General features: G+C 50.4%; 1 protein-coding gene across 5 annotated transcripts in view; it reads right to left on the bottom strand.

Annotated features, from left to right (window-relative positions):
• Positions 1–17,290, bottom strand: part of Myo16 (myosin XVI) — a 470,083-nt gene that overhangs the window by 24,519 nt on the left and 428,274 nt on the right. For all 5 annotated transcript variants that reach the window (XM_063247024.1, XM_063247026.1, XM_063247023.1 and 2 more), the window contains exon 33: positions 3,461–3,619. In XM_063247024.1, coding sequence (XP_063103094.1) covers positions 3,461–3,619 — 159 coding nt within the window. The remainder of the gene's footprint in view (positions 1–3,460; positions 3,620–17,290) is intronic.

Raw genomic sequence — 17,290 nt, 5'->3', positions numbered from 1 at the left:
TGTGCTGGGCCTGGAAGTCGATTTCTTATTTATCTGCTCAGACTTCTGCATAGGTTTTGGGCAAGGTTGGGCCGATGGAAGTCTAATGTAGATGTGTCCTGGGTTAAATTTGGGCACGGTGTGGGGGAAGGCCCAGGAGTTTTGGCATCGCAGAGGCTCCAGCTCCACATCTGCAGGAGCACCTTCACCTCAGTCCACAGTACCCCGAGGTCCCCTGCAGGCCTCTCCTGCCATCCCCCACACTTGGGCAGTCTCTCATCTGCTTTCTGTATCCATCGTTCTGCTTTTGCAGAAGTATGAATACAAGGTTGGACCAAAATGTGCAATGAGCATTTTAATTAAAAATTTAAAAAATCGCTACAGGAAAAGACGCATTGCCATCATTCCACTCAAAATCCTCCCCTTGCTTCAGATGAATGCGTCCCAGTCTTCTCACCACCTCCTGCAGCAGCTCTGGCATCCTCTTTCCTGAAGTTCTTTTCGGGTGGACCTGACGTCTCAAATCAACTCAAAACATTTACGGCAATTTCTGTCAAATAAAAACATCACACCATGTCCTCACCCATCTGCTCACTGGCTCTAATGCTGTTCAGCTCCTAGGACTTCCCGAGTCAGAAAGACCCCAAGAGGTGAACATGTTGAGTCAAATCGGTCTCTCAGGCCTCCAGTGCTGCTGCAGGAAGCAGCAAGATCTACAGGAAAAGTGTGTTCAAGGCGATGGGGGGGTTTGAAGGGGTTGGTGGCATTGTGTGTTTTACCGTAAGAAGTTTTTTGCTTTAAATTATGCATCCACTGTACTGTTTGATCACGCCTTGCAAGCAGAATCACAGCTGTGGTTCTTAGACGATTCTGACTTTCTTCACTCATGCAGATGAACCTGTGTCACTGATTTTTTTTTTTTTTTTTTTTGTCTTTTTGAGACAGGATCTCACTATGTAGCAGTTTACTACGCTGGCTATATGCTCACTTTGTAGTCCAGGTTGGTCTCGAACTTGCAACAATTCTCTGGCTCAGCCTCCCAAGTGCTGGGACTAGAGGATTGCGCCACCATGCCTGACTATGCCATTGATTTTGTGTATACATGTGCATGGGAGCAGCTCATTCTCAAGGAGTTTGCCCATGTGCTGGGTCAGCCTATAGGATGCCCCTGCAATGCCCACCCTGGGCACTCACCCCCACGGAGCCCATGGATCAATGTGAGTCCGGATCAATGACTCACTTCCAGCAGACAGAGTGAGGCAGGGCCTGTGATCTCTCCTGACACCAGGTCATGCTGAGATATGGCTTCCATTCCGGGAGTGCTCTCCTGGAGTCCTGCCCTGTGTGAGATGACCCTCTGGAGAGGCCTGTGTTGTAGACTTGGACAGGGGTGTCTGAGGCTAGCCAATGGTCATGTGCCATGCACGTTCCTTCATCAAGCCTCAAGACCACTCCAGGTCCGGCTGGTGATTTAATGCTGCCAATGAGCGGCCTCTGTGGCTGCCCCATCCCCAGCTTGCTGACCCTCAGGAGATGAAGCCTCTAGGCTTGGAGGCTACTGTGCTGTGTAGCAGAGGGTAACCCTGTGTAGCAGGGTACATATACACCAGCTGGAGGGGGCTGTAGGGTTTTCATTTCATAGCGAGAAGCAAGATCGCGGAGTCACGCAGAATGTGTAGGTCAAACAGTATAACCCTTTCCTTTCGCCCTCCCTCCCCTTACCCTTCCTTTCTCTCTCTCTCTCTCTCTCTCTCTCTCTCTCTCTCTCTCTCTGTCTCTCATACTGGGAACTGAACCCAGGATCTGGACTGAGCAACATCCTCTCTAGTCCTTTTTATTAAATCAGGCTCTTGCTAAGTCACTAAGTTTTCCAGGCTGGGTTCAGACTTGCTATCCTCCTGCCTCAGCCTCCCAGGGTGCCAGAATGCTAGAGTCCTGCACTGTATCTACTTTCTGATTCTCTATTTCGTGTTGGGACTTCTTGCCAAATTTGTCTTCCACACGTGTGTGCCCTCTAGTAACCCCCTTCACTGTGCTCTTAATGCCTCTCAATCACTTTCTAGAATTCTTGTTCTTTCTTCTGCTTCTGTGTCATTTGCCCTGGAGATGCCCTCTACCTTTCTATCTCTTGCTTCCCCGGAGGTTTTTGTTTTGTTGTAAAGGACTGTCTCACTCTATTATTGTGTTTTTCAACTTTGTGGTATCCATTTGATAACTTTCTTTGAGTCTCCATTTCTGCTGTTCTTTTATTTGTTTGGGCAGGGTACATATACATACTTTTAACACGTATGTGACTGCTCTACCGTCTTTTCAGTGACTATGGATGTCCTACAGCTGACTGCTGTGACAACAACAAGCAGTGATTTCCTGGTTTATTATGTCTGGTTATTAATGTTTTTATACTGGGGATCGAACTTACAGCCTCATGCTTGCCAGGCAGGTGCATATGCCACTGAGCTGTATACCTGGCCTCTTGAGTCTGGTTATTTTTGATGGTGTGGTGTACTTTGTTTCTGAAAATTGGTTCATGAGAATATCTTGAATCCTGTGCTGCCTTTCCTGTCCTTAAAGATATATCTACATGTGTTTCTCCCAAGCACTTGGGGACCCCACCATGCCAGGACTCCTCTGTCCAACACTGAGGCTAAATAAGGCACAGCTGAGCTGTGGTTCCAGTTCCAGTGCAATGACTTTCAGGGTGAACACTTCACAGCTGCACCTGAAGGCTGAGGACTTGGTCCCTACCCTGGTGATCCGAGGAGCACAGGAGCTTCTTGACTGCGCCCTGCGAGTATGTGCAGTATCTCCGGGGTGAGTCATGTGATACTGCTGCACTTCGAGCACCCCCAGAGCCCACAGCAATCCATCCCCACCACTGTCCTGGTGCTTCCAGATGCTTCTAATCAGACTGCAGAAAATATTTGTCCAGTTCTTTTGAATGTTTTCATGGAAAATTTGGTCTGATCTTTTTCACCCGGCTTCCTTTTATATATGAGAGAAAATATTTATTTACAGAGTTTTGGACATATATAGTCAAGTTAATTTATAAATCATATATTCATTGTTGCACTTAAAAAAATCCAAAAAACAAAACAAAAACCCTAAAAGCAGTTTGACATTTACCATTCCCTTAATATTATTTTCCACCACATTTCTTAGTTATGGGAAAGTATTTTTTAATTACACAATGTTGGTAGAACATCTATCTCCTCTTTCTTCTCAGTATATAACTAATTTTATGCCACTTCTAATGGATCAATACTGTATAAAATCTCTGAAAATTCTCCAACTAGTGAATGAAATTCTAATCCCCAACATAAACCATAAAATTCTGACAATAATACTCTAGTGGAGTTTCACAGCCTAAATTCTATTTTCTGGGTATTAAGCCTCTGTACCTCTATATTTTAAATCTCTTCTTCCTCGAAAGGTCACAGTTTCAAACTTCTGTGCATTTACTTCTGAGTTTAAAATTGCTTACCATTTGAGACAGAATTTCCATTTTCAGCAGTTATAGCACTGGAGAGTGAATTAGAGAAGTGAATTCCATGGTTGTTTGCATTTCTATCTTGAGCCTCTGAAGCGATTTCTGATGTACTGGGATCATCCTGGCTGGTGAGGTTCAGGTTAGTTTCAAAACCTAAAATAAATTTTAGAAAACATTGTTCTTCTGTGATCACATATACTGAAAAATTTGGATCATGTTAGAAACAAACAACAAAACTTATCAAATCAAATATTATGACATTTAAGGCAATTGATAATAACCCTCAACCAAATCTTTGGTCAATGTAATAGTCATCAAATTTTGCCACAACATTATTGAACAAAAAGAAAAACATTAAATGGTGAAAATTACATAGTCTGTCACTTTTAAACACATTTATACAGAATTTTTGATAAAAAATTTTTGATCTGTGATTTATTCAGAATCACAGATCACATAGGTTCGTGTTGTCTCACCCATCAGCAGAAAGAAACAGCTCAGGTATCGAGAGCTCTCTGAATTATCACATTTAAATATAGCAAGCACACTTACTGCATTAAAAAATAAGGAATCTATTTTCCGCATGCCTGTAAACATTTTTATTAGCCACTTTGGAAGACGACACTTCAAATACACTAAAATCTACCATACTCTAGGCACGGAAGGAATGCCCGCTTGCACCATGTGAAATGGCAGTGCACGGAGCCATCGTCCTAACCTGGCTAAATTAGGGACACTGAGGGTCTTCAGACGATGTCACACCAAGACTTTGGACCAACGTCCACACGAGGCCGACTTCCTGTGGTCACCTCAGTGTCCTCAGGCAAGCTCTCAAGTGACAAGAGCCTGCAGCTGAGCATGAGCAACATGTGGGTGCTGCCCCAGCCCTGGTCTGTCCCCTCCCCAGCCCTGGTTCTCTCTGCCCTGGGCCCCTCTGTCCTGCGGCCAGCACAAGGGTCCCCGGGATTGGGCTGGCTCCTGCAGTGTGACTGAACCTGAGATCCTGTGGCTGGGGCACTTGGTGGGTCTGCCTTGGCTGCTCCTTTCCAACGCGCCAGGCTGATAATTATTCCAAGGTGAGCAAGCACTCTCCAGCTTTGCTCACAGCGGAAGTGTGCTCTCTTCTCTGGCCCAGTCCCAATGACCCAGACCCCGAGAGGCAGAGCACTTACCCCTATTTTGCTGGGAATGAAAGTTACTCAAGAGTCACACTGTGGAAAGAATTTGGATGGAAACTGAGCCCTTAAATTCTGACCACTGTCCAGCTTTCTATCCAGTGAAACACAAGTAAAATTACATCATTTCTGCACTCGCAGTGATTGAAGGAATTGCTAAAATCTAATGAGGAGAGGCAGGAGGGAGGGAGGAAGGAAAGTGAAGAGAGGGAAGAAAAAGAAAGGCCCAGCGCCCCAGAGATTGCCTCTGAGGCCTCCCTGGACTTGGTCCTCCCAGCCTCTCCTTTGCTTGGTATCATCCTGTGCTCACTGTAGCTCACACCCACACTGCACCACGGTGACAGGACCTGGGTCAGGTCACTGCTGGGATCTCTCACCGACAGCCACAGAGCACAGCCTGCTCAGCCCAGAAAGACATCAGAGAGTTACAGGCAAAACCTGCTGAGTAATTAGAATGAACACAAAACAGCCAGAGATTGCACACAGAATAATTCCAGTTAGCCAAAGCAACCTCAAGCAAAATGAACAAGGCAGGAAGTACTGTGCAACCTGACTTTGAAACCCACATTATGAAGCTACAGTAAACGAAATAGTAGGGCAAGCCTGCAAAAACAGGCACACAGACCCACAGGGAAGCTTCAGACCCCAAAAGAGGACCCCCACATTCACAGCAAACTGATTTGTGATGAAGGTGCCGAGTCATGCCCTGGAGAAAGGTCAGGCTTTTCTGCAGTGGTGCTTGGAAGATCGGGTATCCATATGCAGAAGAAGGAAACAATGCCTGTCACTTACCAGTTACACAACCCAACAGGAAATGAGTTAGAGAGAGCCCTGAAATGTTGTCATGTAAATTAGACTGCAGTCCTATGCTATCTGCTAAATATTATCTTACTTTTCTGTGATCCCCAAAACATAGCTGTTTAAGGGCAGCCCTGGAGTAGAGTAAGATAAGGGATGGAGTGAGACCAGAACACTGAAACCACTAGCAAGAAACTCCAGGGAAACACTTCAGGACTCTGGCATGTGGAGAAGACCCCAAAGAACAGAAGCAAAAGAAAAATAGAGAAATGGGATTACATCTAACTTATGCTGAGCAAAAGAAACGACCAGCCTAGGGAAAAGGCAGCCTGCAGAATGGGGGAGAATATTTGCAAATTCCACATCTGCCAGGTGATTAACATCCCGAATGCACAAGGAACCCAAATAACTAAACAGCAGAGAACAATAAAATCTTCATAGTGGGCATTGGACTGTAATAGGCATTTCTCTGCAAAGATACACAGTGGCCAAAAGATGTGAGACACAATGGTAAGCATCACTAGCCATCAAAAACTGGAGCTGCAGGGAGGTATCATGTCCCCCCAGTGAGAAAGGTTCTAGCCAGAGGACAAAAGATGGCAAGTGCAAGCAAGGGTTTGGAGCTGGAAACGTGGAGAACAGCATGGCAGTTCTTTACACATGAAAAACAGAACTGCCGAAGACTCAGCAGCCCAAAAGAAATGGGAGAGCATCTGCACCCCCATGTTTACTGCAGTGATATTCCTAACAGCCAAGAAATGGAGATAAGGGATAAAAATGTAAACATGCTTTTCAGCTTTCTTGTTGTTGGACATCATGTCCAACACCCACAGTTTAAAGGAAGAGAGAGGTTCCCTTTGGCTCTCATTTTAAGGGAATGCAGTCCATGGTCTGAGCTTCAAGGCAGGAAATCGTCATGGTAGAAAGGCCAGCGGGAGCAGAGCTGCGGAGTTCATGGTGGCTGGAAAGTGGATCAAGGAAGAGCACCGGAGGCAGGGGCCAGGCACCAGACATAGCACCTAAGGCTGCACCACTGATCCACACGGGCACACCTGAAAGTGTGCCCTCCAGGCTCCCGGTGGCACCTAAGCCAGCCGGATTGATGCCATCAAGCTTAACCATCACATGTGCACAGTGGCACAGCATCCAGCGTAAAAAAAAAGGACACTGTTGTGTCATGTGGGACCACGTGAGTGGAACTGGAGACCATTCTGGGAATAAAATGAACCAGGCTCCGAAAGATGAGTAGCATATGATTCCACTGCTGTTCTGAATCTCAAACAGTTGGCCTCAAACACTGAGAAGAGTGGCAAGGGAGGAAGAGAGGGAGAGCAGAGAGGCTGACCGGTGGTGATAGAGTGAACGACAGGGGTGTCCCTGTGTGCTAGGTAGGGTGAGGCTAACTAAGAAAAATGCCCCCTGCATTTCACAATGGTAGAAGAAAGGACTTGGATGTTTTCATCAAAAGAATGAATGGGAAAAAAGAAGAATTAATCATGTAGATGCGTAGATCCTGTCTTAAAGATGGTGCAATGTACGCAGCTATTAGGAGGTCACAAGGCACCCATATGCATGTACAAGTTTTATGCCTTTACCTACCAGTCTAAAATAAATTTGAATTAAAAATGACTGTGTTTTGCAAACCGAGCAGAAGTGTCCATGTTTGAATGACCCTATGGACATTGTGGCCATTGTCTTCTTTGTACATATAGACAAGCACAAAGACAGCATGAGAGACAGCAGTGAGAAGGGGGCACAGCCAGATGGGTCCTCCTGGTCCTGGCTCCTGACAGGTGCCAGCCAGGAAGCAGCTGAAACCTGAAGGGCATCGTAGTTGGTCACATCCTGTAGCTTCTGGTGTCAGTGGGCAGGCTCCCTTGCAAGCCACCCAGGCACCTGGGCCTCCTCTCGCTTTGCTTTCTCTTTAAGCGACTTCACTGTCTCAGCCTCCAGGTCACTTATTTACTGCATTGCTGCATGCCAGACGCTCTGGGTGCTAGAGAATTGGATGAATATCACAGCCCATAGCTTGGAGCTCAGCTCGCAGGAAGTTGCTGCCAAGAGGAGACACACACACAGCAGATGCCAGTCAGGGCAGTGCCCAGCTGGCTGGAAAACCAGCCAGTGGAGAGCACTGGTGGGTGCTTAAGGATTGACCCAGATTTGTGGACCCATATTTGGGTCAGGGCGGCGTCTCTGGAGCTGCTACTTGGCCCCAGGAGGAGGCGAGGAGCAAGTGGAGTGCACAGGCCAGCCTCCTTCCAGGGTGTGTGCAGCAGGAAGAGCTCACTTTCTCTAGGCACTGGGCAGTAGCACCCTCGTGAGTCCCGCAGCTGGATACAAAGTGGTGACCAAGGGACACAGGATCAAGCAATAGGGCCTGGAGTCCATCCAGGAAGGCCCAGAGGCTTTGTGTCCAGGGGATGGGAGGCTACAGTAGTGCGAAGCACCGGGGGCACGGGCACAGTCCTCAGAGACTCGCTGGACCTGCTGAGCGAATCACTGCTGCCAGCTGCCCTCGTCACCCTGAGCACCACTGAAGGGTGGGCTTGAGTCACCCGCAGGACCGTGGGTCACCTGGAGACTGCGTGGTCAGCTGAAACAAGTCAGCCTCGTGGGCTTACCTATCACATGGTTTCTCAGAAATGAGAAGCCCAAAGTGCAAATAAAGAGCAAAGTAAGAGAGGCCATAGGAAACAAGCAAATACATCTTTCACAGATGGGAGAGAGACCCAAAGGTGGAGGGAAAGGGAAAGGAGGAGCCATAACAGACTGAAGACGTGTCCTGCCCTGCACCAGCTCCCCAGGAGCGGTGTGGTCGCCGGGCATTGTGAAAGTACAACTTAAGACAGCAAGATCAGAGCCAAAGTCTTCAGGGTCACAGCCCTGGGTAAATGTTTCTTCTTCTCACCAGCAGGTTCAGCTGCAGCCAGGTGACACCTAAACGTTTCTTATACAGGTGAGGCTGCGGATTCGTGCTGCTGCTGAACGGTTTCTGCCTTGTGATCTCGGAGGCATGGAGTGGTTTAAGGCTGGCCCTGTAGTGGACTAAGTCAGGATGCAGCAGGAGGGGCTCCGGTCCCCACCACTCCAGGGCAGTGGGCATCCCTGGAACCATCAAAGTCTCAGTGGCAGGAGGGCTCTCCGTCTCATCAGTCTCGAGCCGGGTTCTTGCTTGTGAATCGATGAGTCAGCGCCTGCCCGTAGACTCCTCGCTCCCAGTGAGACCCAGACACGTCTAATCTCCATGCCCCAGCTTGTTCACGTCTGGGTTTGCACATTTGGGTCAAAGGCAGAGACTGCGTCAAATGACTGTGCTGAGGTGGCTGCGTAGTGCAGGGGTGGCCACAGTGTCCCTGCCCATGGGGCTTCCATTAGCTTGCACTTAGCACAGAGGGAATGGCAGGGCTGGACCCTGAGGATGGAGGACACAGCTGAGAGGGGCTTGACCTCAAGGTGCGGCCACCACAGCACTTTGTGTGGGACTTCAGGAAGAAAGCAGTGCAGACCCGGAAATCCAACTTGCTCCTGCCTCCTGCTTGGCCAGCAGCACTGTGGGGTGAAGGAAGGGCTCACAGAGGAAAGATCAGAGGCTGCTAGAGAACCCAAGGAAGTAAGCAAGGAACAAGAAAGGGAGATGCAGGAGTTCAAAGCAAGGCTGTGGCGTTTTCCAGTTCCTGCATCTGGAGCTGGCCATGGCTTTGAGCTCAGGCCCTCCGGTGCCGTGTGCTGGGTGAAGGTTCGGATACCTGCAGTGTTTTCTTCCGGCCGCTGAGCAGGATTCCCCGTGACCTCTGCCTGGTGCTGTTCTTACAGGCCCAGGAGAAATGAGTCAGGTCAGGCTGTGTCTCAGAGACCTTGCCACTGGAAGCTGATCACCAGGTGCACACATGCTGCTCACTGCAGTGGGATTTGTCTGGTGAGAGAGGCCCAGCAAACCTGAACTCTAGTAAAGCAAACCTCTGCTCTCTCGTGCTGGGTCACACATGGGAACATCGCTCTGGCAGCTGCCATCCTTTCACAACTGCTGATTTGCATCCAGGATACAAATTCCGAGACGTTCTCAGTTATCTTACCTGGGGGAGCTGCTGCTGAGTGCCCTAATCCTCGAAGCCCCCCCAACCCCCCGAACCCTAGACTTTCCTGGTCAGAATGTCCACTGTGCTTGGTGAGGAGCCCTGGTTTGGGTGGGTCTGGTCACACACTGCCCGCTCCTTCCTGCCGGTTTCTGCTTCCTTTGATTAAGGTGCAAAGACTGAGGCTGGGGGACACTTGGAGCCCCAACTCCTGCTGCTGGGTCTCGGCCCAGCAGTTCAGCCTCCGTGCACCCCATCCAGACTACCAGCTCTGCAGAGACCACAGCAGCTCTGTCCCCATCCTCAGGCACAAAGACTTCCAAGCCACCTCTGTCCCCAGCACCTGTGCGGTGCGGTCTCTGTCACCACTCATGGCTGCTGATCGCATTCCTCCTCAGGCTGTGCACCCTGGGCCCATGCACCCCAGCGCACACTGGCTCAGAGAAGGAGCAAGGGACAAGCCACAGACAAATCTGCCACTGCACGAGTTCGGTCTGCTGGGAGGAAGCGGCACCTTCTGGGGCAGGAAAGCAGCTGACAAACTGAAGTAGAACCTGCTGGCACCTCGATGGTGACACCATGCGCGGAGGGACGGCTCTACCCATGTTAACCACAAGCAGCTGAGTTCCCATCGCTGCTACTTTAGGCTGCAAGGTGACAGCGCACTGCAGTCCAGCACAGATCAGTCCTTACCTGAGCGCAATTGCTGTTGGAGGGAATCCCTGCGGATATCCAGCCGAGGTTTTATGTTTACATGTTTTCTCCACTGTCCCGCCAACTGCCAGTGCACACAGCCTGTCCACATGCAGGGTTTTTAAGACAGGGAGAGCTCACACTGAAGAGCACAAGGCTTTGTGCTCCCTGGCATCAAACTGCAGGAGCGCTGAGGTGGGATTGTAAACAGGCCCGCAGCCAGGCCCGGGGTGCACACTGTAACCCCAGACTTCTGGGAGGCTGAGGCAGCAGGACTGCAAGTCTGACCTCAGCATAGGACCCTGTTTCAAGGTTTAAAAAATAATTAAGGGCCAGGAATACAGCTCAGTGGGAAAGCTCTGAGTTCCATCTCCCTTATCACAAATAGAAGAGAAATGGAGAGAAGAAAAGGGAAAGGAGGAAGAAGAGAAGGGAAAAGAGAGGGGAGAGGAGGAGAGAGAAGGAAGGAGAAGAGTGGGACAGTGGCAGGAGGAGGAGACCTAGTCAGAGCCCCTGAGAATGGAAGCCACAAGGACCCTTGGGCGGCATCCAGGGGGCAGCCAATGCCTGGGAGCAAGACCAGGCCAGTTTGGCTGGGGACCCTCGCATTCCAGGCCAAGCTCTGCCACAGGCTTGGAACACAGTGCTGTGGGGACTGCAGAGACCACTGCTGGGAAGCAACAACCTGGGACCAAGGGGCGCGAGGCTGGGTAGACTGAGCATGGAGACAGAGAGTGGGGTGGGCAGGGGACAGGGGACAGGGGACAGGGGACAGGGCCAGGTGCAGTGCAGTGCAGACAGCAGGCTTTCTGAGACCATGGAAAGGTGGAGGTCGCACAGCAGAAGGAGCCGGGACACTGCCCAGGGAAAGAACACAGTGAACAGTTCCCTCCTAGCTGTCCTCGGGAGATAACTTGAGTGGGTATTCTGTAGTCCTCTGAGATAGGAGCCAGGTTTCAGTAACACAGGAGAAAAACAAACTGAAGCGAGCTTCTGACTTAATACCGAGACTGCTACATAAGGCATAAAAAATGTGCAGCTATGTTGTCAAGTCATCGCTTGCTGGCAGGAGCTTGGGCAGCCTCCGAAGGAGAACCTCTCCCAGGAAGGCTGCGATGGGAAGGCAGAGCCCGCCTTCTGCACCCGCCTGCAGGACAGGGAAGCAAAGGGCAGAGAGAGGGGCTGCTGCTGGAAGGCGCTCCCCCCCCCCCCCCGTTTCAGGACCCAGGAGCCTCAGCTCCCAGCGCTGCACACCCCTGGGCAGCCTGCAGCCATGCCTGCACCCAGCTGGCGTGAGTGCCAGCCCGGTTTGTGCTGTGGCAGTGATGCTGTGGTAAGGAAGCTCCTGGCAGCTTCCCGTGATTGCAGCTGGAAGGACCTAGAGTCACTCCCAGCCCAGCGCCAACATCTGGCTGCAGCCAGCGTTGGGGAGGGCAGCACTGCTCTCCAGATAGCAAGCCCCAGCTTGGCTTCTTGCATCTTAGTAACACAGGTGTGAGGGGCAGGATTACACGGTGGGGCCCAGGCAAAGAGAAGTCCTGTGTGCAGAGTGAGCAAGGCTGATGTCACTGATGGGGCCATGTGGGCCTGGGAAGGTCACTCTATGGGCGCCTGCACCTGAGGTGGCTGCCCAGAGGCCCCATGTCCTCTGGGGTGGAGACCCTGGGAATCAGACCCCAGGTCCTCAACCCAGCAGCTGAGCCCAGTGGACTGCACACATTTCTGTTAGAATCCATGACTCCAGAAATAAACAAACCAAAGCAACTTGGAAAAGGAGGAGCCCCTTGAGAAAACATGATGGCTGCCTGGGCGGGTGGCCCTCTGGAGCTGTCATCTTCTTCCTCTCCAGCCCCCTACATTTGGGGCTGAGCAGGGAACTGGAAGCCTTGTTCCTCGCCAGTCCCGACACTTGCTACCTGCTCCCTGCCAAGTGACAGCGATGGTTTGTGCCAGTGAGCACCATGTGGAGCGGGAAAGACGATGAGGTTTTCAGCAACATATGCGCTGAGCGGGACACACACACACACACACACACACACACACACACACACACCCCGACAGCGAAGCCAGAAAGGGCTGTCAGTGTAAACAAGGTTTCCAGGACCCAAAAGTGCACAGGAAATTAAGTTGAGCCAATTTTCTCTTCAATTTAACTGCCTGGACTCTTCCCTACCCGCATATATCCTGGGTAGATTGCTTCAGTGACTATCTTTCCTTGCATTTGCATAGCTGTCTTTTATGCAATTAACTGAATGTGCAATAAGCAAGCCTGGCTGGGGCCGCACTGCCTGGCTGCGGTGTGTAAGGTCTGGAGGTCCCAATACTGCTGCTATCTTTAGTTTCCCCAGTGCTGGGTGGGGTGGGAATGCTGGAGTCCCAGAGCAGCCTGTGCAGAACAGTGCTGTTCTACCAGGCCTGTGAGAGAACACTTCCTCCTCTTTTCCTGGAAATCACAAGGCAAAGACGACACCCCCGTGCTCCCGCTAGGACAATCAGTGTCTGGCTGAGCAGCTGGAGGTGCCCCTCTTTTAAAAGAGATAACACAGGCCAAAGAGAACCAGCAAGAGAGAAACGAAAAAGGTAATCACGACACAGCTCAGGTTGGAAGTCTGTCAGAGCCCTTGCTCAGAGCTGATTACAAACGTGCCCTGCTGAAGTATTTAATAACTGAGGGCACAAGCCGGGGCTGCTTGGGACAAGCCAGAGCTGCAGACCTTGACCTCCCACTGCATCAATATTTAGCAGGAGAGAGGGTGCAGGCCAGGCGCGGGCACCCAGGGCAGTGCACACCTGGAGCAGCTGCGGCTCCGTGTTCTAATGAAGGATACCGTGGCTGTGGATGCTGGCTGTGGATGGTTTGACCTGCCCGGAAGCTCCGAGATCTCCCACAGTACACAGAAAATGTCTAGAGAGGTTGGATTTTTGTCAAATCCTCAAGGAGCCACAGAACAGCCCATACCAGGCACTGTTCTGGACTGGCTGCTTGTTCTAGCTCCTTGTGCTCTTGGCCAGAAACTGCCCCTGACACTTGGTGGTGACATGCGTAGGCGAAGTCAGCCCTGGCAGGTCCTGCAAAGCATGGAGCAGGGCTCCTTCTCAGTCTCCGAGGATCCTCATTTTCCTGAGAGCTGCAGGGATGCATGGTAAGGGCTCCCTTCTCCCACGGATCCTCTTTCATCCTCTTCAAGGCTCAGCCACAGTGTTCACAGTCCAGGGCTCCAGCGTCAAAATGCGACGATAGATTCTAAGGGCTGATCTGATGCTCAAGGTGCCAGAGTCAACACCCTGAGATTTCGTTCGTGAACAAAGTTACTAAAACATGGCAAGACATCATCTTCCGGCCTCGTGCACAGGCTGTTCATGAGACTCGAATGGGTTTTGTGTTTGTACTTGCATTGCTTCTCCACGATGCTGCATTAGGAATGTGCAAAAATCCCAAAATGTAAAACAAAGCATGGCTTGTACATCTGCTCTGGACATAGAACCTGAGAAAATCACTGCATCCTCCTCACGGTGGACCTTGTCACCACAGGGTAAAGCTGGATGCCACCACTGCTGCAGATCCTCCTGAGTGCAAAGGAGGAAGAGCCTCCCATGCAGTGACCTCTCCATCCTCCTGGCCTGGTTTACTTTGTCCCTTAGAATAGTGCTCCCCAACATCCTATGGTCAGGGCTGTGAGGTCAACTGAGGGGTCACGGCAAGCACAGAGGCATGAAACCAGAGAGATGCAGTGTCCCAATACCCGAGGGTGAGTGGGGTTCCTTAAATACCGAACACGGCCTTGAGTGAAGATGGGGTTCACTGTCCTCAGCTCTACCAAGTTTCCAGGTTTCCCTGGTACAGGCTGCTTCTGAGGGAAGCCCACATTTTAGGTCTAACATCCCAGCACCAGTGGACGCTCAGCCTTTCTTAAGGCAAATGCCCATAGCAGCAGTTATTGTAACTGCTCATTGTAACTTCAGCCTGAAGTTAACTTCTGATATTTCAACTTGCAAACGGAACTGTGTTTTGGAGGCCAAGCTGCCCTAAAACAGCGCTGCCTAAGAAACAAACCTTGTGTTCTGCCATTGCCCAGGGCCCCCCTGACATTGCTTAGCAGCCAGGCCATGTCTCTGGGTTCTCCAGAGATTAGAAGGACATTTTTACGGTCATGCATCACCATACAGAAAGCACAAGGCCCCCTTCCTGCATCCCTGCCACTGTCTCCAACCTATAAATCAGACAATTTCAAGTGGGGTGAGTGCACAGTGGAGAGCCCTGCTGAGCTGCAGCCACGGCAGTGAAATTAATGCTCACAATTAGTTTTACTGCCTGGCGTGGCAGGGAAGCCATTCAGCCAAAGCCCTGGTGGCACTGCAGCTTTGCACAATGGAGATGGGAGTGGCAGAGACCTGGGACAGCACCCTGGGGACAGGGCACACATGTGTGTCTGAAATGTGGCAACCGTGGCTTCCGAAGGCAGCCTATCTACTGAAAATCTAGGGCAGCTTTATTACTAATGATACATAAAGACGACGAAATGCTAGGAGACAGAATCAGTGCAACTCTCAGGAGAAACAAGGACCCTGACTTCCTCCGGGGCCTGCTGCTGGACACTGGCTGTCTGGTGAAGAAGGGGTGCTGGTAGGCAGAACGGCCATCCTTCTGCAAGCCGGGGGGTGGCTGTGTCCTCTTCATCCTGCATGGAAACCCACCCAACCCCCTCCAGCAGACGCTCACTCTGAGAGCTGCAATCAGGGGAGCTGATCCCACCCAGTGGGTGTGACCTCACCAGTGACTTCCAGCCCCTTACTCTGGTGTGCTCTTTGGTGCTGGGTAGTACCTGCTTTCCAACACGGTGTTCAAGATGTCACTTTGCCCTAGGTCATCCCCTCCCTGCTCCTTGGACTGGCCATCTATTCATGCAAAAAGGAAACTATATAACCAGAACTCAAAGCATGCACATTCTCCTTTGAAACTTTGTCACGTATCAATTACACATGGTCTTCTTTCCCTTACAATGCAAATTTCCTTCAGAAGATTTTTTTTGAAAGAGAGGGTCTCACTACGCAGTTCAGACCAGCCTTGAATTCACTATGTAGCCCAGGTTGGCCTCAAACTCCTGACCATCCCATTGTCTCTGCCTCCTGACAGGCATGTGCCTCCATGCTGGGCTCTTTGGAAGACTTGCACTGTGAGCCAGAGTCTGGGAATGCAGGAGTTCTTCCATGGGTTTTGGGGGATGAGGGGTGAAGTAGTACAGATCCTGGATTCCACGACAAACCAGTGCAAATATTCACCTTAACTCACACCTACCCCTATTTGGGATGGATGTATTTTAGTACCTAGCTTTCCTGTGGGGAGAAAATTATATTGTTATTTGTCATCTTCTGATTGACATGGGTTTTAAAATTGCCAACAGCCAGTGGTTTCCAATGCATAGGATATTAATAAGAAAACAAAGCTCTCAAGGGTAGACCAGAATGGAGTGGGAAGAGTTCTGGAAAGCTCTATACACAGTGGACGGCAGTGATATGGTTTGCATCTAGCTGTCCCCCAAAGGCTCATGTGCACACAGGTGGGGCTGGATCCAGGTGTGGGAATGTGGGTTAAGGGTCTGATGATAGGGTTAATCTACTGATTGACTAGCAGTGTTCTGAGTGTGGCTAATGAGAAGCCTCCCTTGGGTGAAGGTGGCACCAGCCACTGGGCACGTAGCCGGGATGGAATAAAAGGAAAGATGAGAGGCAGCTCACTGCTCCTGCCTGCCCTACCATGGACTGCTCCTCCTTTTCGATGCCCCTCTGCCAGCCTACCCTGCCTTGAAGCCAGCTGACTATAGACTGAAACCTCTCCAAACCAGGCTCCTTTAACTTGTGAGAACTAGTTATTTTGTCTCAGCAATGAGAAAATTAATGAAGACAGCAGGTGACAATTTTTGACTCTTGGATTAAGGCGCTGGCCAAAAGGATATAAATGTAGCTAGTACTCAGAGGGCATGAAATCTTCTAGGCTAACCCAGGGATTCATAAAAACACATAAGGCAGGCATAAAGGACCTAAACACTGGTGGTGGGTAATTAAGCAATTGGTTCTTCTTCTACTACTCCTAGAAGAGAAGGGACATAGCTCCAGGTCAGTCCCTCTGCAGGAAGACAGCCCAGGCACCATGGTGCTCCTAAGCGTTCCTTCACAGAAGCAAGAAACCCAGGGATGCTGCATTACCTGGCATAATGGAATGCAGAGAGTCAGGAGGTCTTTATTTATGTGCTTAGGAGAGCTGCTGAGAGGCTTAGGGGATGCAGCTCTGTGTTTCTCTTTGGAGCCCCCAGTGGTAGTTTAATTTGCAGCCCAGTATAGACACACACTAGCCACTTGCTTTAGCAGATAAAATCCTTACTGGTTATGAAGGACAAGCCACTTTGGAAGAGGCACTGAGTCCCAGAAATTCAGGTGGGATGGATTGGGTTGCTGACGGTGCCCTGCTGACCACCACAGCTGTACCGCCTTCATGGCTTCCTGTGGCTCATCCAAAGAATGAACTGTTCATTCTGTAAGCACATCTCAGTCTGGATGACACGCTGGCTGCTGCAGATTTACAGCCAATATGCTGAGATGATTTCCCCAGATAATTCATTCAAAGGTGTTAAAGCTTTTATCCAGATGTCCCCCAAAGCCTCATCCATTTGTAGGCGGGGCTTTTCAGTGGTGGCTGGATCTCAGATGAGTGATATTAGGATTAAGGGTGTGGGGTATTAAATTAGTCCTTTGGTTGTAATTTGCAAAGCTCTGGATGTGGCGAAATGAATTTACTGAAGACAAGACCCACTCTGGCTGTGGGTGGCAACCCCCAAAAGGCTTGCCCCATGGTGGGATAAAAGGAAAAGCGGGGTTCACTGCTTGCTGCCTTCTGCCTCCCTGCCATGGGCTGTTTCACCTCTGTGATGCCTCTGCCATGCAGCCCTGCCTGGGAACACTATGCCAAGGGGCTCTGTAAGCCCTTTGCAAGGAATAACTACTTTGGCACAGGTTTGTTTCTGGGAACAGACATCTAATCCCGAGCAGAATGGTTCCTGGTGACCTGTGTGTGCTGCAGATCCCTC

This window comes from Cavia porcellus, unplaced genomic scaffold (assembly GCF_034190915.1).
Source record: "Cavia porcellus strain 051 isolate PalLab524CR breed Dunkin Hartley unplaced genomic scaffold, mCavPor4.1 scaffold_4, whole genome shotgun sequence".
Classification (NCBI taxonomy): Eukaryota; Metazoa; Chordata; class Mammalia; order Rodentia; family Caviidae; genus Cavia; species Cavia porcellus.
The sequence above is the reverse complement of the archived record's forward strand: the minus strand, read 5'-3'. Positions and strand labels throughout refer to the sequence as shown.